At 37.7% G+C, this 27,003-nt stretch overlaps 1 protein-coding gene and 1 pseudogene across 1 annotated transcript; one reads left to right on the top strand and one right to left on the bottom strand.

The window, feature by feature from the left end:
* LOC141332957 (uncharacterized) overlaps positions 1 to 27,003 on the top strand; it is a 100,265-nt pseudogene that overhangs the window by 54,490 nt on the left and 18,772 nt on the right.
* On the bottom strand, positions 9,283 to 21,351 carry LOC141333354 (uncharacterized). The gene is made up of 3 exons (XM_073838338.1): positions 21,137 to 21,351; positions 13,255 to 13,343; positions 9,283 to 10,404 (listed from the first exon to the last, which is right to left on the bottom strand). The coding sequence occupies exons 1-3, from the start codon at positions 21,349 to 21,351 to the stop codon at positions 9,866 to 9,868; spliced, it is 843 nt and encodes a 280-aa protein (XP_073694439.1). The 3' UTR covers positions 9,283 to 9,865.

The raw sequence follows: 27,003 nt of genomic DNA, 5'->3' as shown, positions 1-27,003 counted from the left end.
AGCTTTTAGTGCTCCATTCACTCTAGAGCAGGGAGGATGAACTCTGGTCCTGGAGAGCCACCGTCCTGCAGATTTCAGCTCCAACCCTAATTAAAACTCACCTGCCTGTAGCTTTCTAGTAACCCTTCAGATCTTGATTATGTTGTTCAGGTGTGTTTGATCAAGGCTTGAAGCAAAACTCTGCAGGTCTGCGGCTCTTCTGGACTGCCGTTCGCCACCCCTGCTCTAGAGGGTCTCCTATATATGATTACGCCGCTCCAAAAGAAAACCTTTGGGTCCCCCTCTCATCTCTGAGAATTAAGTCCTCTGCTCCATGGAGCTTTGTGAGGCAACCATACCAGGTGTATTATGCTTCTGTATGCATGCTTCTCCCTGGAGCTCCAATCATGTGACTGCCCTTATGGTTTAGTTGGCAGTGTCTCCTAACCTTAACTCAATTAATGTCATGTTATGTCAAGCTCTGGGGACTGTTTCAAAAGAAAAGTTGGTATTAAAGTCCAAAACCTGACTTGAAATAAAATAACAAATCAATCTGTGTTAAAGTGGTTCCATAAATGACCATTTAAGGTCATACAATCTTACTAATGTGATAATGGTTGAGTGAGTGAGGGAATTTGATCTGCATGCTTGTTCTTAAGCAGTCCTTAATGTCAGTTTAATACATATTGTTTAATACATTTGAGATGTTGTGTTTTCCTCAGGGCATATTCTTCATCTGTAAACGTTAGAAAGTCATGCAAACATATCAAGTTTACTGTAAGGAGTGGATGAGGTTTACACAAGTAAACGAGTGCTGCTGCACGCTAAACAGACAATGAGCACAATATAGTAGCTAGTAGTAGTAGCTCAATAATTCTGGGAATAAGTAGACATTTTGCTTAAATTATTGTTTTTGGACAAATCTGACACATGTGCAATTACAATCCTAAATGTAAGTTATTTTTATCATAGCAGTAAATTAAAACTAAATGTGAGCTGACTAACACAGTCTTAATTACTAGCTCAAATGAGTAAATGTCTGTTCCTCTTCCCAGTTAAAATGTAGGCTGTTTTCTATTATTTCATTTTTAATTTATTTCCTGAAAGACTCATTTAAGATTTGTGTTTTATATATTTAAAACAACATCATTAAATCTTGGGCACAAAACAATAAATACAGTTGTACGTAGTGTATGGTTTTTATTCATTTTTATTATTATTTTTTTGCATTGCATTCTCCTATGTACTTTTATGTTTAAAGTAATAATAAAGTTAAATATTTGTGTGGGGGAGAGTCAGTGCTCCGGGTGTGTGTGTGTGTGTGTGTGTGTGTGTGTGTGTGTGTGTGTGTGTGCGCGCACTTGGATGGATTAAATCTAGAGCACAAATTCACCATACTTCAGCACATCTCACTTCACATTCAACTGGAGTAAAAATATTGCCTGTTTTCTTTTAAAGGATATGTTCTGATGTGATGTTTTTTTATTTGTTTGTTTGTTTTTTTACAGTACTTTATGGGGCATTTTCCATTTAAAATGTCAGTGTAACAGACCAGTGGTTCCCAACCATGTTCCTGGAGGCCCCCAAAGACTGCACATTTTGCATCTCTCTTTTGTCTCACACCCCCATTTTAGTGCAGGGGTGCACAACCCTGTTCTTAAACATTTACCATCCTTTAAATTTAGCTCTGACCCTGATCAAACACACTTGAACCAGGTAATTTATCATTTAATTAGAGAAACATGCAGTGTTTGGGGGCTCCATGAACGTGGTTGGGACTCGCTTTAACAAACCTTTTTTATGATTGGCTAACATCATTGCCCCCTTAATAAAACCTCAGAAAGAATTATTGTGTGATGAATTGTTCATCTGATGGTTGGGTGGGCACTTTGTCCATTTTTCTTGCCTTGTGGCATTAAACTGGGATTAACTTTTATTTCTTTTTTTCCCACCTTAGGCCCAACAGCACTGAAAGAGGAGAGAGAAATACTGAATGAAACTGAAGAGAAAGATCAGTTTGAGAATCTTCATGTTTTTATAACTAGAAAAAAATCATTTTGTTCCTTACAGTCAGAAAATTCATCTACACAAAAAAGAGCTCAAAAGGCAAGAACTAGGAGTTTTTTCACTTGCTTTCAGCGTGGAAAGAGATTCAATGAACAAGGAGAATTTAAAGTCCACAAGAAAATTCACACTGGAGAGAGGCGTTTCACCTGCCAACAGTGTGGAAAGAGTTTGACTCGAAAAAGAAACCTTGAAAGTCACATAAGAATTCACACTGGAGAGAAGCCTTTCATCTGCCAACAGTGTGGAAAGAGTTTCAGTGAAAATAGAAACCTTAAAAGTCATATGAGAATTCACACAAAAGAGAAGTGTTTCATCTGCAAATGGTGTGGAAGAAGTTTCAGTAATCCTGAAAACTTTAGAGTCCACCTCAGAGTTCACCTTGGAGAGAGGCCTAACTCCTGCAAACAGTGTGGAAAGAGTTTCTCTAGAAAAAGTTTCCTTAACATTCACATGAGAGGTCACACTGGAGAGAGGCCTTACGCCTGCAAACAGTGTGGAAAGAGTTTCTCTAGAAAAAGTTGCCTTAACATTCACATGAGAGGTCACACTGGAGAGAGGCCTTACGCCTGCAAACAGTGTGGAAAGAGTTTCAGTCAACGAGGAAACCTTGACAAGCACATGAGGATCCACACTGGAGAGAAGCCTTACACTGCAGAGAGGCGTTTCATCTGTCAACAGTGTGGAAAGAGTTTCAGTCAAAATGCAAACCTTAAAGTCCACATGAAAATTCACACTGGAGAGAAGCCTTTCATCTGCCAACAGTGTGGAAAGAGTTTCACTCGAAAAGTAAACCTTGAAAATCACATGAGAATTCACACAGGAGATGACTCTTTCACGTGCCATCAGTGTGGAAAAAGTTTCAGTAATCCTGGAAACCTTAGAGACCACCTGAGAGTTCACACTGGAGAGAAGCCTTACACTTGCAAACAGTGTGGAAAGAGTTTCAGTAAACGAGGAAACCTTGACAGGCACATGAAGATCCACACTGGAGAGAAGCCTTACATATGCAGTCAATATGGAAACAGTTTCAGTCAACGAGAACACCTTGACAAGCACATGATTATCCACAATAGATAGAGCCTTTTTATCTGCCAACAGTGTGGGAAGAGTTTCACTCTAAAATAAAATCTTAACAGGCACATTTAAATTCACAACAGAGAGAAGGCTGACAGATCCCCTCAGTGTGGAAAGAGTTTCAACCAAAATGTATAAAACAGTTTTGGTCCTTGATTCTGTTTGGTTGAGCCACATCTGAAGCTGTTGTAAATTACTCTACAAACTGACATTCTTTGTTGCCTATGTGTTGCTCGGAAAAAACAATGTAGGGTCCGGACCAATCATAAACAGTTGTTCATTAGATTTACCAAATAATAATTTTTCATTAGATTAACAAATGGTCACAGACCCCCTTTCACCCAATCCACAACACTGGCTACCATAATGTCTGCAAATGGTCTTACTATGGCAACCAGGACTCCTCTGCCAGACCAGATAATCTTTACAACTCAAAAGTATGTAGAGAGAATTTTCCCCAATACTCTAAAAAGGACACATACTACCATAGGAACTAACATCTTTCATTAATTCTTAGAAAAAGCTTTCTGTGAACAAACAAACACATATCCTCAGATCATTGTGAATGTTACTACTGTTCATTTATTTTGTCTTTTGTATTGTGAAATGTTTTTATGCATGTGTTATTACAGATCACTACTTAGTATAACACATATAACATGTTTGGTCTTGTTGAATTCGTTGATGATCTAAAAAGATGGGTGTCTAATCTTTTGATACCTATGCAACAAATTAGTGTTTTAAGAATCTTTAGTAGTTTTTTCATGAACAACCAATCCCAGCACATATGCAAATACCATGCTTACAGACAAATAGTTGTAAACTTTCCCTCCAAAAGCAAAAGTCACCATTGACTCTCTAGCCTTCCAATTATCAATTAACCTGGCCTCTCAATTACCTTCTCCTGACTGTAACCCCCATTTAAGATAAAGGCTTCACACAGAGACTCGCCTCAGTTCTCCTGGCTTTTCTCAGTTCTTTTAGTCCCGTGTCTCATCACCTTGCTATCTTCTGGTTGATAAGTCCCAGAGCCGATGCATCTGCGCCTGGCAGGCCTTGAACTCCTAGGAAGATGAGGAAAATGAGCTAGAACTCTCCAGAACCCTAAGCCTGTGCCAGGCCCTGCAGCCTTGTCTTTTCATTCCCCAAAGTTCACATGATTTCAGCTGGGTCTCTTACTCAGCTCATTATTCTTCTTCACTTTCCACCTTGGAAGAAACTCCCAATCACCACAGAGTCAGGACACCTTTGGAACTCATCGCTCTTCAAACCTGGAAGAACGTGATCCCAATTCCAAAACCTTGAAACCATCAAGACTTTCACCCAAAACTGCATCCAGACACTCGTCAATGACAAAGGCAATGCAAGTATCATACATTTAACCAAACAAACATATTTGTAAACCCCATTGTAAAATGGCACTGATGGTTTCATTCAGGTGGTTAACTGACTCTTTTCATAGGCTCATTTTTCTTGTTTTTCTATTGGCTCCATTCATCCAATTTGACTTGACCTTCCTCCATGTATGAGTGATTGTATGTTTGTACGTTTAGATTAGTTATGTGTTAGTACTTACTTAATAAACTCTTGTGCACAAATTACATGGGTTTCTGATTCTGTCTTGTAAATTAATGTCCCTTTACGATTCTGATCAAGCTACAGGCTTCAATGGATTAAAACTGTAAGAATGTTATTTTTTGCAGCCAAGAAAATATCATTGCTTAGAGTTGCTGTGAAATTAACCTGAATGTTCGCTGGACTAACAGATTAGTCGATGGCGATATTTAATTCTGCTACAGTTAATTCTGGCATCTGATAATTGTAAGCATAATTAGTCAAAAGGGAAATATGAGCTAATTCACAAGAACTATTTGTGAGGAACTACAGTTAAAGTCAACAGTTTACATCTCCTTTTCAGAATCTGCAAAATATTCCCTTACATAAAGCATAAAACAAAGGATTCTAATTAGAATTTCTATCACCTTTGGAAGCATTCCTTGGATTCCATTAGGAATTGTCTTACAGGACAAGGCATAAATGTCCTGTAGGATCATTTCTACATGATTTTAATGGGATTCAATTTTATCTTGAATCTTTTAAAAATGTTGAAAAATACTACTTTTTCAATGTATCTGTTACAAATGTACTCCGTGCTGAACGGACGAGACGGAAGACAGGATCACGATCAACAATATTTAATATATAACTCTTCAAATGGTTCAAAACAGGTACAGCCAGGACTATTCACACACGTAGAACATCAAGGCGTAAACGAAGACCGACAGTGTTCTGAACAGAAAGACAGACTGGATGACTGGATAATTCAACACAGGTGACACAGATAATCAATAATTACACACAGGTGACGGGGATGAGGGCAAAAGGAGGCACAACCAAATCAGACAGATAGAAATGGGAAAAACCAATGAAAAACAGACAGAACTGTGACAATACGCCCCCCTCCGGAAAGGCGCATCCTCACGCCTTAGAAAAACAAAAACAGACAAGAGGGGCGGAAAACCAGGAAACCAGAGTCAATGAGAGAGGGGGCTCCGGCGGAGGACGCAACCCACGGAGGAGGACCAGAACAAACGTCCAAGGGGCAAACAGGACAGTCCAAGGGGGCGACGACTGTGGGAGGAGCCAGGGAGGAAACAGGAGGGACCTGAAGCAGGAGAGCAGGACCCAGATTATAGCCAGGATGACGGCCCACGGTGGAGCCGACGGAGGGAGGAGCCATGGTGGAGGAAGGACCGCCGACTCCAGTTTATGTCAGCCAGTGGCTCCGTGAAAAAGTCTATTAAACCACATGATTCATACTCCTCGATTTCAGAAAGGAAGTCGATCAGGTCCCCAGAGTTTTCCATCTCACCCCCAGCGGTGTTGCAGTTGGCAGGGCTCTCAATTTCCCTCACTTGCTCCACGTCGCAATCCACCGTCACAGATGTAGAATCCAGCTCACGCACCTGATCAGCCGGAGAGGACTCCGGTTCTGTCGCTCGCGGCTCTAATCCCTCATCCGCGGTGCGCTCGGGTTCACGCTCTGCATGTCGGGGCGATGATTGGCTGCTCTCTGGGTCATGAGCGGGGCTGGCGTCCTTCTCGACAAAGCCGACAGTCCAGGGAGATCCACAGCCAGTACCCACTCGATACATCCGGCGAGGCTCTCTCGAGGACCCTCCCCGGACAGCTGCATCTTGATGTTGTCATTAAGTCCGTTGCGGAAGAACGTGCATAGGCAGCTGTCCGGGTAGTGCGTAGATGGAGCGAGGACCATGAAGTCTCTGGTTTGGTCGTTGAGAGAGCGTTTCCCCTACTTCAGGAGGATGATGAAGACGTTGGGGTCATCCATGAGGGAAAAAAAATAAAACACTGATACAAAAAACAGAAAAGAAACGCAGGAAAAGGTGCCGGGTAAACTGTTGTTGGTCGGTCTTTCTGTTACAAGTGTACTGCGTGCTGAAGGGATGAGACGGAAGACAGGATCACGATCAACAATATTTAATATATAACTCTTCAAATGGTTCAAAACAGGTACAGCCAGGACTATTCACACACGTAGAACATCAAGACGTAAACGAAGACCGGCAGTGTTCTGAACAAAGACAGACTTATAAAGGGTGACTGAATAATTCAACACAGGTGACACAGATGATCAATAATTACACACAGGTGACGGGGATGAGGGCAAAAGAGGGCACAACCAAATCAGACAGATAGAAATGGGGAAAAACCAATGAAAAAACAGAACTGTGACAGTATCTATTACTAACCAATAGTTTTTACAGGTTACACCTGATGTATTTTGTTCAGTTGCAAAACCTACATTAGTGCACAGCATTAGTGCAAACATTTCTAAGGTACTGATAAGACATGTTAAAAGTATTTAAACTCTTTTAAAAAGTTGCCAGAAACTGCCAGCATTTTCGACAGTACCGTTTTAGAATTGCACAATATGTAGAATTTCTATTCATATTTACTGGGTTTTTGAGCATTGTACACCCTGAAAGTGAGGTGCCCGCGCCAGAGGAGCATCCTCTCATCAATGCATATTGATGCATTGTTGCAAATTTTTGCAACATACGGTTCACAGAATTTGGACAAGAGGTGATTTAATACAGGGCAGACTTCTGTACAGCCTGTCAGTGTCACTGGCTGGCCTTGCTGTATTATCATTGAAGTGAAGAAAAGGTGTGCTGCCAGTTCATTTCATGCCAATCATGAAGAGGTTCAGGATCTTCAGCTGGATGGCTCACAGCGGACCATGTTGACGTGCTTCACTAGTCTGACCTCTGCCTCGTTGCTGTGTTCTACCTGTAAATAATTATATGAATTATACGTGTATTGGTCACCCCTATACAACAACGTTTTCACCTTGTCATAGAAAATTCTCAACATTGAAGACATGTCAGAACTGCCTAGAAACCTTGCTATTTAACAGATATTGCTTATGCTTTTTACAAAACTGAATTCATTAATGAAAAACTATTAGTAGCTAAGTTTGAAAGTATTATACCTTCCCATATCAAGATTTTGGAAAATGCAACAGTAAACCAAACAAAGTCTTGACTGGAATGCATGGATGTCTGTTATTGCTTTGGTAGTCGTCACATCCACTGCTGCTCTGAGCTCTGGATCGGCTGCTGTCCATGGTGCTGAAGATCCACAGCTTTACAAATCAAGAATTAAGCCTCTTTGATGATTTGATGAAGTCTGGTGCTTTTCAATTAGGCTGAGATCCTGTTTTGCAGAGATATGTACTATTTTTTCTGCAGCAAAGTCAAAAGTCAATACTAAAGACACTAACAATCAGTGTGTTTTGGTGTGTTTTGCACATTGTTACAATAGACCGTAAGAATGGTACATAGAAGGCAGAGACAGATCATAAGTTAAGAGTATAGAAGAATTAAAGTTTTAAGCCAAGCATATTAACTACATAAAGATCAAGATCAAAAATTGTTGGTTAGCCCAAAGCCAGCTAATCATATAAAATCTGAGATTAATAAAAATTAACAACAACAAAATGTATAATTTTGTGTGAGACATAGATACAGATAATAATACATAATCTACAAACTGGCTAACACTATTAACATACATTGTGGGCAACTGGAGACAGAGAAACCAGAAAATTTGGACTGATGTGGAGAGAAAAAAACAGAGAGGAAAATGCAAGGACAGCTAGTGAATGAAAACCAAAGATGGGGACAATGACAGACAGGTAGTTTATAGATCAATGTAAGGCTAACGTATTCATACTAAAAGCCAAAAAAAAAAATATATATATATTTTGATATAATGGGGACTTCAACCTGTTGGAACAAGCATAACTATTAAACACACACATCTCATTTTTAGTATCTCAGCTTTAGTAAATTCATGATCAGTTTATAAAAAAGATTCAACACAAGGATTGTTTAACTCAGTTTTGTGATTTTATTATTTCTTTGAATATTAGTGTGTTTGTAAACTAGTGAACTGTCATAATTTTAAGGAAATGTATGTTCTTCATTATATTATTTGTTCATATGCTTGCCTTTTAACAAATAAATCAACTATATATGTTGCAAAAAAGGTTTATAACAGGTGTAAACAGGGATTGACAACTATTAATCTGAAGGGCAGGGTCAGGTGGGGTTCCTATAAACCATTCCTGTTCATTTGATTGGAGAGAATACAGCCCCGCACCCCTTTTGTCAATGACTGTGTCACACCCTCCACCAAACACTACACACTACACCACACCCAGCTTTTAGGACGCTTAAGGGACATCCTGCACCCACCAACCAACCAAAGCCCTGCAGGGGCCCTAGCGCTCACCTGTAAGTGGAAAGAAAACTTTTATTTGAGTGAGTGTCTTAAGAAACTCTGAGGCTTAAATCTGCACAAGAGTCATTCAGATGCTTCAACTGAAGATCAAAGATTTCAAACATTCTATTTATGATAAAGATTCTGTTATTGTGACGTAATACTGCGCATTTGAATCTGGCAGTGGGTTCTTCATGAGCAGTAAGTAAAGCAGACGCATTTCAGAGTAGTAATTTGTCTCGGACATCGCAAATGGCGGGGTTGACAGTGCTTAATAAAATTGCTAAAATACTTGAACAGGGAAGACACACATATTGGACGATAGAGACCCATCAGAGACAGAATGCACAGACTTTGATTTTAATATATGGGGTAACTGGGGAACACGGGTGCACAGAATGACTAACTAGACTAAAGGAAAGGAAAGCGACCAAAAAAGGGCACACAGAAACAAAAACAGGTCCATATTCCTGGCATATCATCCCCCTTCTGGAAGGTGCACCCTTGCACTGATGGAACAACACAAGGAAGAGAATGATGAACAGAGTCTAAGGTGGAAACGACGGAGGGAGGAGCCTGTCTCTGTATGTCCTTGTGTCTCCTTCCCTTTCTCAGGGAACAAGGGTTGTAGTTGTAACCCGAAACGGTGATGTTAAAAATGCTAACAATGTCCTTTATTGTGCTTCAACCAAAAAACTGCACTTCCTGTGAGATCTCTTTTCAATTCATGATATACAAATGTGAAGTTCTTACATTGTAGACAGAGCGAACGCATTGTCCATAATCCATATTATTCCTTGCGCTTTTATGCATTACCGTGTCAACTAGCTATATTGTGTTGGACTGAGCTTAAAGTGTACTATGGACAAAACATAATGCTTTAAAATGTGAATTAGAATGCTCCATTCTATACATTTTGTTTGAAACTCTTTCTAAACTAAGGGGATCTGTTAGGCTTCTCTTTATTATGAATTTTCATGTGCCTGTCAAGGCTTCCTTTTTGACTGAAACAGTTTCCACACTGTTTGCATGTGTGAGGCCTCTCTCCAGTGTGAACTCTCATGTGAATTTTAAGGCTTCCTTTTTGAGTGAAACTCTTTCCACACTGTTGGCAGATAAAAGGACTCTCCATGGTGTGAATTTTCTGGTGGACTTCAAGGTTTCCACTTTGAGCGAAACTCTTTCCACACTGTTTGCATGTGTAAGGCTTCTCTCCAGTGTGAATTCTCATGTGTGTCTTAAGGCTTCCTTTTAGAGTGAAACTCTTTCCACACTGTTTGCAGGTAAAAGGGTTCTCCGTAGTGTGAATTTTCTGGTGGACTTCAAGGTTTGTAGTTTGAGCTCTTTTTTGTTTAGAAGTCTTTTCAAACTGTAAGGAACAAAAAGATTTTTCTCCAGATACGAAATCATGAAGATTCTCAAACTGATCTTCAGTTTCATTCAGTACCTCCCTCTCCAATTTCAGCGCTGTTAGGTCTAAGTTGGGGAAAAAAAGGAATAAAAGTTAACCCCAGTTTAGTGGCACAAAACAATTAACATCCTGCTCAGCCGGTACCCTACAGAGTTTAGGCTGGCCGTTATACAATTAATAAATAAAAAATCTAGAAAATCTAATGACAGAGTTTAGGATCTATATATATCTATAATCTATATACAGACTAATCTTAATTTTCCTGTACAATTTTTGTCTCCTAGGGAATAAAATGCAACAAATTTAGAGAGAGACGGTGAAAAAAAGAAAAGGGGATAAAATCCCCACACAATTCTTTCTGAGGATTTATTAAGGGGGCAATTATGTTAGCCAATCAAAAAACGGGCTGTTAAACTGACCTGTTAGGTCAATGTCAAAGTTTATTTATCTAATTTAAATCACTTTTAAAAACAACAAGTGTTTATTAAAGTGCTGTACAAGTATACTTAATTTAAAACAATAAACACATACAGTGGTGTGGAAAAGTGTTGGCCCCCTTCCTGATTTTTTTTTTTTTTTTTTTTTTTGCATGTGTCACACTTTAATGTTTCAGATCATCATCAATCAAACAAATAAATTTAAATATTAATCAAGGATAACCAAATAAACACAACATACAGTTTTTGAATGAAGTTTTTTTATTATGAAAGGAAATCCAAACCCACATGGCCCTGTGTGAAAAAGTGTTTGCCCCCTAAACTTAACTCTTTGGGCCACCCTTAGCAGCAACAACTGCAATCAAGTGTGTGCGATAACTGGCAATGAGTCTGTTACAGCACTGTGCAGGAATTTTGGCCCACTCATCTTGGCTGAATTGTTGTAATTCAGCCACATTGGAGGGTTTTTGAGCATGAACCGCCTTTTTAAGGTCATGCCACAGCATCTCAATAGGATTCAGGTCAGGACTTTGACTAGGCCATTCCAAAGTGTTCATTTTGTTTTTCTTCAACCATTCAGTGGTGGATTTGCTGGTGTGTTTTGGATCATTGTACTGCTGCAGAACCCAAATTTGCTTCAGCTTGAGGTCACGAACAGATGGCCGGACATTGTCCTTCAGGATTTTTTGGTAGACAGCAGAATTCATGGTTCCATTAACACAGCAAGTCGTCCAGGGGTGCCTTTCCCAAAAGTTCCGTCGTTACCAATAGAGTTCAATGGAACTAACGATCATAGTTAGCTAACGATGCTTTTGGGAAACGTACCCCAGGTCCAGAAGCAGCAAAACAGCCCCAGACCATCACACTACCGCCACCATATTTTACTGTTGGTATGATGTTCTTTTTCTGAAATGATGTGCTACTTTTACGCCACATGTAATGGGACACACACCTTCCAAAAACTTCAACTTTTGTCTTGACCGGTCCCTCAGAGTATTTTCCCAAAAATCTTGGGGATCATCAAGACGTGTTCTGGCAAAACTGAGACAAGCCTTTATGTTCTTTTTGCTCAGCAGTGGTTTTTGTCTTGGAACTCTGCCATGCAGGCCATTCTTGCCCAGTCTCTTTCATGCAGTTGTGCAGGCTCTTTAGATGTTGTTGTGGGGTCTTTTGTGACCTCTTGGATGAGTCGTCGCTGCACTCTTGGGGTAATTTTGGTCTGGCGGCCACTCCTGGGAAGGTTCACCACTGATCCATGTTTTCGCCATTTGTAAATAATGGCTCGCTGGAGTCCCAAAGCTTTAGAAATGGCTTTATAATCTTATCCAAACTGATAGGTCCAAATTACTTTCCTTTTCATTTGTTCCTGAATTTCTTTGGATCTCAAAATGTGTAGCTTTTGAGGACCTTTTGGTCTACTTCACTCAGGCAGGTCCTATTTATGATTTCTTGATTGCGAACAGGTGTGGAAGTAATCAGGCCTGGGTGTGGCTAGAGAAACTGAACTCAGGTGTGATAAACCACAGTTATGTTTAAACACTTTTTCACACAGGGACATGTGGGATTGGATTTTGTTTTCCCTTCATTAAAAGAAACCTTCATTTAAAAACTGCATCTTGTGTTATCTTTGATTAATATTTAAATTTGTTTGATGATATGAAATATTAAAGTGTGACAAACTTTAAAATTTAAAAAAAAAATCAGGAAGGGGGCCAACACTTTTTCACACCACTGTCAAACAGACAAGACAATCATAAAAACTTAAAACTCATCTTTACTCATTGGCTTTTAACACAGTATGAGAGTTAAGACTAGGTCCCCTGGTTTTTAACCATGCTAAATACTCAGTGGATCTAAGTGCTCTTATTTGGAGTGTATAGCTGTATTAAGTCAGAATATTCAAGTCCATTTAAACACTAAAACCAAAATTGATTAAAATCGATTCTAAAATGAACAGGAAGCCAATGGAGAGGTGCCAGAATTGGTGTAATATGTTCTCGTTTGTGTGTTCCTGTCAACATACGAGCAGCAGGATTCTGTACCAACTGCAATGTGTGAGAAGCCTGGTTAATACCTAAAAATAAGTATAACTCTTTCAAAGTCACTAAAAGATAGAAATGACTTCACTTTGGATAACTGCCTCAACTGAAAACAACTAGCTTTAATTACTGAATTAACCTGTTTATCCAGTTTTCACTCCATAATAACACTTCACATATAATCTTAAAACACCAAGATCCAACTGAGAAGAGTCATGAGCACCCCTGGATCCAAATACCACAACTTTTCTTTTCTTCATTAAACTTTAAAAAAATTTTCAGGGCCAACCAGGTTTAATGTCTTCAAGACAGTCCAACAATGGTGCTATGGTCTTTGCATCTTTCCTTTTCAAAGGCAGATAAAGCTGAGAATCATCTGCATAAAAATTAAATGAGTTGGGGGTCGAAAATGTGTCGATTGTTCTTGAAAAGAAGTTACAGGCGATACGCGATCCAATTTCCGAGATATCAGGCAAGCTGGACAGTATGATCAAAAGAGTTACAGAGGCCGAGCAGAGAATATCCAACCTGGAGGATAATCAAGTTAACAGCTCAATGCGCCTTGGATCAATCGAGTCATCCCTGCAAAAAGCACTTGAATGTATAGAAGACCTTGAAAATAGAAGTCGGCATCAGAATATCAGAATTGTTGGTCTCAAAGAGGGCACTGAGGGGGGCGACCCGATAGCTTTTTTTGAGGCTTGGATCCCGACCACATTGAGAAACGAAGGTGAAAATCCGAGACCGAGACCCGTGATCGTTCGACTGCACAATTATAAAGACAAAAGACTGATCTTAGAAGCAGCGAGACGTTTGGGTGACCTCTGTATTGAAGGGAAAAAAAGTGTCGTTTTTTCAAGATTTCTCGGCTGGCGTGCAGAAGAAGAGAGCGGAGACGGCGGAGGCCCGACGAAGATTGCGGGAAACAGGATTCAAGTATGCCTTCATTTACCCTGCCACTATAAGAGTGTTCAACGCTGCCGGTAAGGACACATACCTGTCTACGACAGCTGTGGGAAAGTCCTCTGAAATGCCTTGGTATTGATTATACAGTAGGGATGTCACAATACTCAATATAATATTGAACCGTTCGGTACGACATCCACGGTTCAATACGCGCTTGTGAATTGCGGTTTTTCGGTTTTGCATCTAAATATCTTCCTTTTTTTTCTCTTGGAATTTGCTGTATGTTTGCCTACGATTTCATGTGCTGAAATGAGAAAACGCGTCCCCTCTTATCTTTGAAAATAATAACGCAACTCGCAGAGCATCTTCCATTCTAATGACATGCAATGATAAGCCTTTCTAAACCTGTTGTCCAACAAAAGTTATAAAAACAAGTCACAAAAACATTATAACTTGTTTTTAATTCACAACATCAGTCGAGTGTTTGAAATAACTTCCTTACGTTGTGATCTGATGTGGATTCTCATCACAGAATGAGGCAGACGAAATTCTAAACTCATATTCAATGTATGTCGATTAGCAATGGCTTATGAAAATACCTGAGATGGCTTGAAGAACACAGATAAACCATATATTATTGCAGACGAGTGTTTATTGTCCTTAGATTTCATCATTCAAAACGTTTACCGTTATATCTTGTTTTTAATAAGTTACAGCAATAGCGATGCTTTTATCCATATTAGAGAAGATGGAACGGAACGTTATTAGCGCTACTACTTTGATGCATATCACATGTTTTTTTTATGCACAAGGGCGCCCTCTGGCATCCAGTATGAATGAAACCCATTCTATTTTGCGTAAAAAAAAAAAAAAAAATTATACCTCTCTCAAAAGAAAAATTAAACTGACACATACTAAACCACGCTTTATCTAGTGTGCAGATGTTTACAGGAGTATTTTGTTAATTTGTTCCAAAAAAACCCACACTGAAGTGGCAAGATATCAGAACCGAACCGAACCGAAAACCGTGGTTAAAAACCGAGGTACGTATTGAACCGTGGACTAACTGTATTGTTGCATCCCTATTATACAGTAATTCCACTATGTATCCTTAGCTGTCTACATGCTGGTATTGTAATATTGCTTTGAATTAGACCACACTGCGGTTGTTGTTGTTTTTTGTGCTTTTCTTTGCTTTTCCCTTTCTATCTTCTTTTTTTCCTTTAAATATTGTACACTGTTTACCCATAACTGTGTATGCAAATTATTCAGTAACAATCTTATCAATAAAATAAATGTAAGCATTTCTCACTCATATCGAAAGAAAACTCTAGACAGGTTGATGGCAAAGTATTCAGAGCAGCATTAATGGTCTTAAAAAGAACACAAGGCTTATGTGTCGTGCCCAAAATGTAATTATGTTGTTTTAAGATATATGCTACTTGCACATTCAGTTGATCAGACGTTTCTAGCCATGCAGCCTTTCTCTCTGGTTTTATGACAGCTGTACCTTCTATCTCTAGTCTTTAAAACACTAAATTAAAAATGAAATAATAGTAAACAGCCTACATTTTAATTGGGAAGAGGAACAGAGATTAACTCATTTGAGCTAGTAATTAGGACTGTCTTAACCATCTTATGTTTGATTTACATTTACTGCTATGACAAAAATACACTTACATTATGGTTTATAATACTGCATGTGTCACATTTAATGTCCAACAACACATATTTTAGCAAAATGTATATTTTCCTCAGAATAATCGAGCTATTATATTGTGGTCTGTCTGCTTAGCATGCATCAGCGCTCATTTACTTGTGTAAGCCTTGTTCTCTCCTGACAACAAAATGGATGTTTGTCTGACTTTCTAACATTTACATATTCTTATGAAGAATATACACTGAGGAAAACATCTCAAATGTATTTAACAGTACAAATATATTTGTCATGGTGGATCAATCTGATCTATAATTGACAATAAGGACTGCTTTAAGAATAAGCGTGCACATCAAATTATCTTGACTCACTGAACCTGGGTCAAATGAGTGAGATTGTATGAACTTAAATGGTCATTTATGGAACTACTTTAACCCCAATAGATTTGTTCGATTATTTCAGGTCATGTTTTGGACTTTAATCCCAGATTTTCTGAGCTGTCTTTTTTAAAGCCCCCAGAGCTTGACATTAAGCCTTTATATGTGCTTGTCCTTTAGACAGCTAAATCAATCATCCATTTGGAGAAAAAAGTTTTATGTAAGAAAAAAATAAACAATTTGTTGTTAAAGTAATTAATTTACAAGCAATATTCTCATTACAATTTCATCAGCTCTAACATAAATAAGCATATCTGTGGTATTAACCACATTACATTGATGGATGTAATTTAATTTAAAGTTGTTTCATATAAAAATAAGTATGGTTAAAACAATGAAAAGTAAAAATGTTGCTGTTTTCAGTAAAAACAAGTAAAAATTAACCCTGCAGCAACACAGTGAATATAGTGCAAAAGAATTTTTGATAAGGATAGTATAGTGCTAAAATATAAAATACAATGACAATGCACCAATGCAGTAACAGGCAATAAAAAGAGAGTATGTTTACCAAGTTTAACAATTAACACTGCAGAAACATTGGAACACAATGAAAATAGTGCAAAAGATGTTTGCTAAGGATAAGTATAGTGCTCAGATATAAAATACAATGACAATGCACCAATTTGGGATTATCAATACTTGTTCTTTTTAAATATTTTATCCATTGTGGATTCTAGCCTAGTAACGTTAGGTTAGCGTTTTTATAGTGCTTTGACGGATTGACGTAATGTAACAACAAAGTTTCTATTGGCCCAGAATTAAAGCGGGGGGAGTGCTAATCATAATGTGCCGGTTTAATTGTCTTTCATTCATTAGCTGGAGACGTGAAGTTAAAATCTGAGGGAAATGTTTTGGCAGATTGGTACGGTGACGCATTGCTGCCACACACTTATTTTTTTCCACACTTAGCTATGTGGTTATAACGACATCTTTTCTCGTAAAAACTACATATTTTCTCGTAATAACGATATCTTTTCTCGTAAAAACTACATATTTTCTCGTAATAACGAGATATTTTCTCGTAAAAACAACATCTTTTCTCGTAATAACGACATATTATGTCATAAAAATGATCCGATATTCCTGTTATAGATGATATGATTATATTATGTGAGGGAACTAAGCGTTTGTCCGCGCTGCCTTTGCCACAGTCCTGACATAAAGGAGGATGCACGCTGCTGGAGTTATACAGAAATACACAGTTTTAATAATTTTAATGTAATGGTTTCAATTGTAGCGGCTTGTTTATTAGGATTAATCTCCAATCTGCCGTCAGACCCAGAGGATTTAAGATGATCAGATCAAAACTGTTATTTCTGAATAATCGACTCTGAGCTTGGAATATTATTTGGATGAAAGTTAGATTTTACAGAAAATTGAAATACGATCATAAAGAAATAAAAGAGAAATGACAAACGGGTTGATTGTATTATGATAATAATAATTTCGTTCTGTCTCAAAAATGAACAAAATTAATGAAAAAAAAAATCAGTTTTAGTATTTTTGTCTGTGGGTAAAAAGAGAGCTTTAATAATTATGTGGGCGGCAATGAAAAGCCACTTTTCAACTCAACCTGTCTTTGCTGTCTATCGCATCATCCAGAATAAATACAAATACAAAAATACAAAAATCTAGCTTAATTTCGTTTTTCCTTTTTTCAAACAAAACGAAATAATAATAATAATAATAATAATAATAATAATAATAATGAATTCATAATAATGAATTATATTTATTTCTGCTCGTGTTTCGATTTGCTGTTAAATCAATCAAAAAGTCAATTATTCAGAATTAATAGTTTTGATTATCTTAAGATTTTATAATAAAAATAATAATACGCCTAATAATAATAATAAGCATAATAAAAATTTGAGTGGCCTATTATTATTTCATTTTGCTTGAGAAACGGAAAAACGAAAAGCTCGATTTTTCGTATTTTTGTTCGTGGGTAAAACACAGGAGCTTATTGCTTGAATATTAATTTAACATGCCTGGGTGGCCTTGATACTTAGTATGATTATATACAAATTATAAATTATTTATTATACATTATTAAATTTATCTTTAGCTGAATCAAGCCACAAATCTGTACTAAAGACTGTACACTACCTCTTGTTGGATTTATACGAATTAAATAAACACAATTTTGTTTTCGATTCTTTTATTGACGTAGACCTTTCAAGCTGCATAGACATAAATTGCGAGAGCGCACCCTGTTTTTTACAAAGGCAATTTGTAACGTTTTGTTGTTATTGTGGAAGTACATAAAATAAAGCAAACTTTTATGTTTCTTTCCTCTGTAATCACAATGTAAGGGATCGCGCTGGTGCCGCCGACCCGAGAAGTGCAGTGTTGCGCTTCATATGAGACTTGCAAAGAAACGTTATTATGACTAATTTTCAGAGCGGTACATCAGACGAACATGTATTCTGCATGATGGGATAGACAGTAGACAGGCTGAGTTGAAAAGTGGCTTTTCAGGGCCGCTCAAGGACAAATATTAAAGCATAAGCACTCTTTTCATGAAAAAAAAAAATCATTTATTTTTTCATTTTTTAAACAGAACGAAATCATCATCATAACACGATCAAACGTGTGACATTTTTCTTATTTATTTCTGATACTATTTAGGCCTACATTTTCTGTAAAATCAAACTTTCATCTAAATAATATTCCAAGTTCAGAGTCAAAAATAACAGTTTTGATCTGATCATCTTAAATCCTCTGGGTCTGAGGGCAGATTAGTATGGAGATTAATCCTAATAAAAATGACACTACAATTGAAACAATTACATAAAAATTATTAAAACAGTGTATTTCTATATAACTCCAGCAGCGTGCATCCTCCTTTAGGTCAGGACTGTGGCGAAGGCAGCGAGGACAAACGGTTAGCTCCCTCACATAATATAATCACATCATCTATAACAGGAACATCAGATCGTTTTTATGACATATGTCGTTATTACGAGAAAAAAATGTCGTTTTAACTAGAAAATTATGTCGTTTTAACGAGAAAAGATGTAGTTTTTACGAGAAAAGATCTTGTTATTACGACATAGCTGAGTGGGAAAAAAATAAGTGTGTGGCAGCAATGCGTCACCGTAGATTGACGTAATGTAAAAGCCGAAATCTCATTGGTCTAACGCTTCACACGCGGGAGTAATGACGATTGTCCCAGCACTTTCTCTGGGATTGATTATATTTTGTAGCAAACTTTCCACGGACCCCCAGGAAGTGCGCCACGGACCCCACTTTGAGAACCACTGGATTAAATGGTACAAACGTGGACCCTCTGGCAGTTGGAAACATATCTGTACCTTTTTTACCCCTGAATGGTACATATGAGTACTCTAAGGTGCAACTATGACCCATCGAGGGTACAACTTCACCATTTGTACCCTAAGTGTTCACAAATGCACCCCAACCGTACCCTTTTTTCTGACAGTGTACTGTAGAAGTTTGGTAAGATTACTTGCACGTTTAGTGGTGCAATTTACGAGATACATCACATGTACCAAGTACTGCTGTAACAAGCAATTCGAAAAACTCTATAACATCTCCATAAATGTTCAACTAAGGTAAAAAAAAACTTTGGATGGGGTATTTAGATGGGCTTCGGAGTGCATAGCAATGAAGTCAATTCTACTCCGAACCATCCCTTTAAGTCATTCCTCCTCCGGCCATTCCCTAGACGTCGCCTCCCCACAGACAAGAGAATTTTCAGTTATCGTTTGTCTCGGACACACAGCACATCTCTGAAAATGCATTTGGCATCCTCAGCCAACGCTTCCGGGTTTTCCTAAGAACTTTACAGGTTCAACCAACTGTTGTTGACAAAGTTGTAAAAGCTGCTTGTGCATTTTGCAATTATTTACACCCGAATGGAAATGACCGGGATCATGCCACAGAGGATGCCCATGATTGTGAGCAAACACTACAATGTTTTAGGGGGCAGCAAGCATCTGTGGAGGCACAAAATATCCGAGAACTGTACAAAGAGTACTTCAACTCACCAGCAGGAGAAGTTGCTTGGCAATACGACCATGTGAACCATGGTCTGGACAACAGATAAAATCAAACTGTAAATTTGTGCGATATTCACTATTCCCATTTAGAAATCTACATTTCTAAGTACCTCATGTCATGTATGCCGTTTTATTGTTTTATTGACATTGGAGGAATGTATTTTAAAATTAAAATTGTAGTTAATTTATAAATGTTTTTTTCACTGTTAGCACCATTCACTGGCACTACTGTGTAAAGTATTTCGCAGCAGACAAATCATGAAATATCACACATTATGCAGCGAATTTGAGAAAATGTTAACAGAGAAATTGCTTGTAAATTTTTTTTTGGATTAAAAATACACATTTTCAAAATGACAGAACATGTTATATCAAAAAAAATATTTAATTTGCTGTGGTGAGTGCTGGTATATTAACTGATGAAAGAATTGGATGCAATAGATTTGATTAAAAAAAATATTCAAGTTCACAGAGAAATTGTAAAGAGAAAATTACAAGAATTTTTTTTTAACGATTTATTTGTGAATTACTGTAATAAATAAGTATAAGACAAATAAGTAATGCACAAATAAATTGTTAAAAAATCATACAAATGTGATTTACGGATTTTTGTTTTTAGATTCTCTCTTTCACAGTGGAAATGCACCTATGCTGAAATTTGTAGACCCCTCCATGATTTCTAAGTAAGAGAACTTGTAAAATCACAGGGTGATCAAATATGTATTGACCTCACTGTATATCCATACACATGTTTATGTATATGTGTATATATTTTTTCTTGTATTTTTCTCTTTACAATTTCTCTTTGAACTTGAATATTTTTTAATCAAATCTATTGCATCCAATTCTTTCATCAGTTAATATACCAGCACTCACCACAGCAAATTAAATATTTTTTGATATAACATGTTCTGTCATTTTGAAAATGTGTATTTTTAATCCCAAAAAAAATTACAAGCAATTTCTCTGTTAACATTTTCTCAAATTCGCTGCATGTGTGATATTTTATGATTTGTCTGCTGCGACATACTTTACACAGTACTGCCAGTGAATGGTGCAAACAGTGAAAAAACATTTATGAATTAACTACAATTTTTATTTTAAAATACGTTCCTTCAATGTCAATAAAACAAGTGAACAATATTGCAAATAAACATTTATGAAATAGACATTTTCAATTATATTTCTTGAATGTAAACCCCTGTAGACTGTTGCGCTGGGGACAATCTCCTTAGTGTTGGTATCAAGCCAAGAGCAAACAAGTAGTTTTCATCATTCTGTTGCTCTTTTCATTACTCTCTGTGCTCCTCTTTCTCTTTTCTGCACTGCTCTTCCATGCTTTCCCTGTACCTCTCCAAAAAGTCTGGCGTCTCTGACCGTTTTCTTTTGTTTACATTGGACCTCAAAACCGTTGGGCTGGTGATGGATGATCCTGAAGATGTGCTTGCTGATGCCTCCTCACTTTCACTCACATCATTTTGGACCACCACTTGGTCAACCACTTCACCCATGCTTTCAGCAGAAATATTGCTGTGAACACTGCTAAGATAAATTCAGTTTACATCAGAAACAATAATTCACACAAACTAATATTTTGAAGTGTACAGAGATCATGCCATGTTTTCATGCTAATCACTGTTTAATGTCATTGCATTACATTTGGTATAGCTCATTCAGCTATGTAATGTTAGTGTTAATACCTTCGAAATTCAGTTGATGTTGCGAGGAACTCCATCACCTTCATAAACTTCCACGGCTTCTTGTTGTCAGCATCCTGTCCACTCCGGCAATCTTCCTCATGCTTTTTCCTGGTGTACGTATCACATAAGCTTTTCCACTTCTATTTAACCTCCTCCACTACAACACACAAATTATTCGTCCGGGGGGGAGCAGGCTTAGGGTGTCCTGTGCCTTGAGTCTCTGCTCGTGGATGTTTCCTGATCCAACCAACCCCCTCCCCCCTCAACATCACTTCCTGTCTAACTACTGTTCTGTCAAATTAAAGCAAAAATGCCAAAAAATGATCTTTAAAAAGTTTAAACTGGCAAAGCACACAGCTATGTCTCTTACAGTTTTGAGTGTACGTTGTGAGCAAATAATTTGTAGGGATCTACCAGAAGAAGAAGCCATTATAAACAGTTGATTTGTACAGAGACATCTGATCACCAAACTACATCGGGACGATTTGTGCTAACAATGCACGTTTTTAGCAAACCGTACCTTTGGTCAAAAGACGACTTCTCGAGTTGGTCTCAGTTCAATTCGCATCTGAGGGTCTGAAATCGATTGGAGTGTTTAGGAGTAGTTTCTGTTGGAGTGTTAACAAATGGAGAAAGGTCCCCTTTAATGCAGTAAGTTATGCCTACATTAATATAATAAAATTCCATTAACGTTTCATATTTAGGATGAAATACCATGGTTCAGTTACTTAATACAGTAAATCAATGGAAAAGCCTTCGAACTGGATCATTCATGGCCCTAGTGTGAATTTTTATATGGACTTTAAAGTTTTCATTTTGTTCGGTTTATGTCCTCTCTTCAGTGTGAATTCTCATGTGCCTGTTAAGGCCTACTCTATGATTGAATCTTCTTCCACATTGATGACAAATAAAGGGATTTTCTCCAGTGTGAGTTCTCATGTGGACTACAAGGTCTCTTTTTTGAGTGAAACTTTTTCCACAAAGGCTGCAGATGTAAGGCTTTTCTCCTGTGTGAATTCTCATGTGCCTTTTAAGCTCTACTTTACGAGTAAAGCTTTTTCTACACAGTTGGCAGGAAAAAGGTTTCTCCCCAGTGTGAATTCCTATGTGGCTTTCAAGATTTGTTTTACGAGTGAAACTTTTTCCACACTGTTGACAGCTGAAAGTTTTTTTTTTCAGTGTGAATACTCATGTGGACTTTAAGGTTTCCTTGTTCACTGAAACTCTGAAGATTCTCATATTGATCTTCCTCTTCAATCTCATTAAGTACTTCTTGCTCCTCTTTCAGCGCCATTAGGTCTAAGGTGAAAAAGCAAACAAATTAAAGTTTAAAACAGCAGTTTAATGGCACAAGAAAACAGATATCAATATATTTAGGGAATGTTCATAGGACACATTTTTAATTAAAAACTAAAATTTTCAGGAATTCTGCAACTAGGAATAACTGCAGGCTGGAGCAACAGGCATGACAAAAAATTCAGGCATGCTGCAAGGTCGGGTGAAAAAAAAATGTCTTTGATTGGTCAACAAAGCTGTCTGTCAGGATGTGGGGGTGTGGTTAGGAGTAGTTTCTGTTGTACCCTTTTAGTTTTTGGCACACCCATTGCTCCAGACTGCAGCTATCCCTGTCTCTGAATTTTGGCTGTTCATTTACACAACAACCTGATTTTGGAGGCCTGAAAACACAAGCTTTTGAAAATAGGTTGCAAGGTTAGGTTGCAAACTATAGTAAACAAAAATGTGAATGTGTGAAAGCAGTGACGTTAGAAATGGCATGCATAATACAGCCTTTTTTTAGTCCATGTGAATGGGGATCATTTTGACAAGTTGTTGTCTTATTATTAGTACATTGTTGCCATGCAAACATAGCGCATTTACATGATAATAGTAGAGGTTGAACGCTATTGGATTTGACTAATACTGACAGTCAGGTTAGACCAGTGGTTCCCAAATCCAGTCCTTGGGGCCCTCTGCTCTGCACATTTTGTATTTCTCCTTTAATTAAAGTACCTGATTCAGATCATCAGCTCATCAAGAGAAGGATTCGTGCACTGACCTGAGTGTGTCAGATTTAGAAACATGCAAAATGTGCAGAGCAGTGAGCCTCGAGGACTGGAGTTGAGAACCACTGGGTTGGACCACACTGGCCAAAACAAACAGCAGGAGGCATTAATCAAGCCGCTCTTGTACTGTATAAGAATACCGGACCTTCTTAGCCACTTGAGCAACTCAACCTGGAAAAACCCAGGGGAATTGGAACATCCCTGCTGGTTATTTCCTAGAACAGAGTTCCTACAACTATGCGGTGAGAAAGCCCTATTAAAGAGACCTCTTTACTGACTCTGAAAACACCAGGAGATGAAGATGCTCAGGGTTCCTGATCACATGTGTGAACACCATAGTCCTGCAGCAGGAGGCATGAAAACTGAAGATGCGATTAGAGCAATAAAATGCAATGTCTGTAAATTAACTTAGTCTTAAATTAACTGTAATAAACTTCAGCTCAATAATAAACAAAACATTTTAGTTTCATCCGTTTTGTACAGTCTGCCTTCTTTTAGTAAGTGCACTTGCACAAAAACAAGTTCAGTTGTGGATGCTGCTGATTGCAGCTTATATATCGACACCATCATGCACTGGCTCTGCTTCGGAAATAAATGGCCTCTTTCATCTCTCATTTTAACCCATATCATAGTGTGCCCTCTTCTAAACTTTAATATTTTATGTGCAACAACAACATGCTCCGTCTCAGTGGACTCACTTGTTTTTATTTTTTTACTCTATGATTTAAATGTGATGATTGTACTGTGAATACCTTTCATCTTTTCATCACTTTAAGAGTTTTTCTGTGTTGTTTGGATGTATTTTAAAGAGGTGCCAATCAAAATGATGAATGACCGATATTCCCTTTTCTTTCTGCAGTATTAGCTCATCTGCCCCTCGTACATGCTTCCCCTGAGGGACATTATTTCACTTTTATGCAAGTAATACACCTTTTCTTTATTTCCGTACATCCTCCTCTTCAGCAGAGTCAATTTAAAAAATCTGATAATTACACACAAGGCATTTAATGGCTATAACTCCTCAGTACTTAAGCAACCTTCCATTGTATTATACTAAATGAGTTTACCTGCAGGCTCCTCTCAAATTTACTTTTACAACTTCATTTAATCATTTTTAAGAGAGTTACAAACATTCTGGCCTAGAAATGTTCCAAACTTTTTAAAAGCTTCTATTGTCTGAGGCTATCTCAGTTTAAACTTTTCAGCTAAACATATATAAATCTATATAATCTATATCTATCTGCCATCACGTAGAAGGTACCGGAGTATCAAAGCTCGTTCTGTGAGACTGCTGAACAGCTTTCTTCTCCAGGCTGTGAGAGCCCTCAACTCCAATCTCCCTGTTCCCCTCTGAAAGCATGAAAACCTCAGCCTTCTCCCCCACATCATTAAAACTGTTGACAATTGTCTTAAGTGCAATTCTGAGCTGCACACAGGTGAGTGGGATATATACAAACCACCTGTAGTAACCCACTTATGTACACCAGATACTTTCGTAAATGCTCGCTGCTACAAAGACTCAAAGATCATATGTTTACTTGTGCTTTGCACTACGAATCTTTTTGCACTGTGCTGCTTCACTCAAAATCTTTCATCTGCACAACTTAAAGGATAACCAAAATGCAACCTGGGCTGTTATACAAACTTATATCTAAAAGCATAATTACGACAAACGAGCTGTTTTTGAGATTGACCGTGATTTCGTTTTGTGGTCAATGGACGGTGAATGGGAATACTAGGGGCATAACTTTGTAAAATCGATATTTTTACAACACTAAGAAGGCTCGACACTCCATGAAACTTTGCTCGAAGTATCGCCTGGGTCTCTACACATGAACTCGAGCATTGGGAACATTGTTTGTGTACACAGAGTTTACTAAAAAGAAAGGTTTTGAACAACTCACTTTCACTGTTTGGGTTTTTTGCTCGCGGCCGTCTTGCCAGTCAAGAAGTGTCCATCTCCGAATGAGAATGAATGGACTCCATAGGATGAAATATTAGGCTTATATGAGGCTCTTTTTACAACTAGAAGGTTAATATTGTTTTTCACTTGCGACAAAACAATGAATTAGCCGTGCATTTATATGAAAATATGCTTTAGGAGCTATCCATCCTCGCATTCGGAGATCGACACCTCTTGACTGGCGAGACACTCGGAAACTCAAAACAGTGAAAGTGAGTTGTTCAAAACCTTTCTTTTTAGTAAACTCTGTGTTCACAAACAATGTTCTCAATGCTCGAGTTCATGTGCAGAGACCCAGGCAAAGTTTCATGGTGTGTCGAGCCTTCTTAGTGTTGTAAAAATATCGATTTTGATGCGCTCAAAGTTATGCCCATAGTTCTCCCATTCACCGGCCACTGACCACAAAACTAAATCACGGTCAATCTCAAAAACGGCTCGTTTGACGTAATTATGCTTTTAGATATATGTTTGTCTCATTTACAGTAAAAAAACAGCCCAGGTTGCATTTAGGCAATAGTTATCCTTTAATGCACACAATATCTGTTTTACACAATCTCATGTACAAAGTATCTTCTTTTGTTCAATTTCATGTACAAATATCTCTTTTGTAAAACTTCATGTACAGTTCTTATGTAAAGTTTAGTCTCAGTTTGTGCATGTGTAGTCAACTATTATATTTATAGTATGTGTATAGTCAGATTGTTAACTGTTGTATAGATCTATAATTGCTTTTCTTATACTTGTACTGTTTTCATCTTTATGTTATGTTTAACCAGTATGTAGCACCGTGGTCCTGCGAGACACAACATTTCGTTCCACTCTATGTCCACACTTGTAGCTGAATGACAATAAAGCTCGACTTGATCTATATATATATATATATATATATATAATCTTATGTGACAATGTCACATAAAACCACTTTAATTAGGAAACTCATCACATTCTTCAAAAACCTTATTTCTGTAAAGCTGTACATTTTAATAAGGATCAAATGAAAACCAACCTGTTTGTGTCTCAGTTTCTTCTTGTCTGACTATGAATGCTTCTTCAATCCTCATGTCTTCACTCTCCACTTTAATAAACGCCATCTTTTTAACAGTGGGTCACATGGATTTCAGTTGCTTAAGAGTTTTCTGTGTGTTTGGATGCTTTGTCCTGTTTAATATCAGAATAATTAACAGAGAGAAAAATGAATCCAAATTAAATCTTTGAGTGTGTCTCAATCAGCTTCCACTGGTATAAGAGTCAGTGAACAGAATTAAATTGCCTGAGAGTTAAAAAACAAAACAAAAACAACAACTCAAAATTAGAGCTACATATTAATAAAGATACACACAAACTATAGATATTTTTTATTTAGGAATTCATGATTTACATTTGGTACTTAATTTACATTTAACACTTCCATGAAAACATTTGCAGTTGGTTTATTAA

The sequence above is a fragment of the Garra rufa genome, chromosome 4, assembly GCF_049309525.1.
Source record: "Garra rufa chromosome 4, GarRuf1.0, whole genome shotgun sequence".
NCBI lineage: Eukaryota > Metazoa > Chordata > Actinopteri > Cypriniformes > Cyprinidae > Garra > Garra rufa.
The sequence above is the reverse complement of the archived record's forward strand: the minus strand, read 5'-3'. Positions and strand labels throughout refer to the sequence as shown.

Excerpts from the sequence above, each read along its gene's own strand:
- LOC141333354 (XM_073838338.1), bottom strand. The coding sequence starts at position 21,351 with ATGGGTGAAGTGGTTGACCAAGTGGTGGTCCAAAATGATGTGAGTGAA. Across the intron at positions 13,344-21,136 it reads GAGAAAGAGGAGCACAGAGA|GTTGGATATTCTCTGCTCGG; the intron begins GTAATGAAAAGA and ends ATTATCCTCCAG. Across the intron at positions 10,405-13,254 it reads AATTGGATCGCGTATCGCCT|ACCTAACAGCGCTGAAATTG; the intron begins GTAACTTCTTTT and ends TCCCCAACTTAG.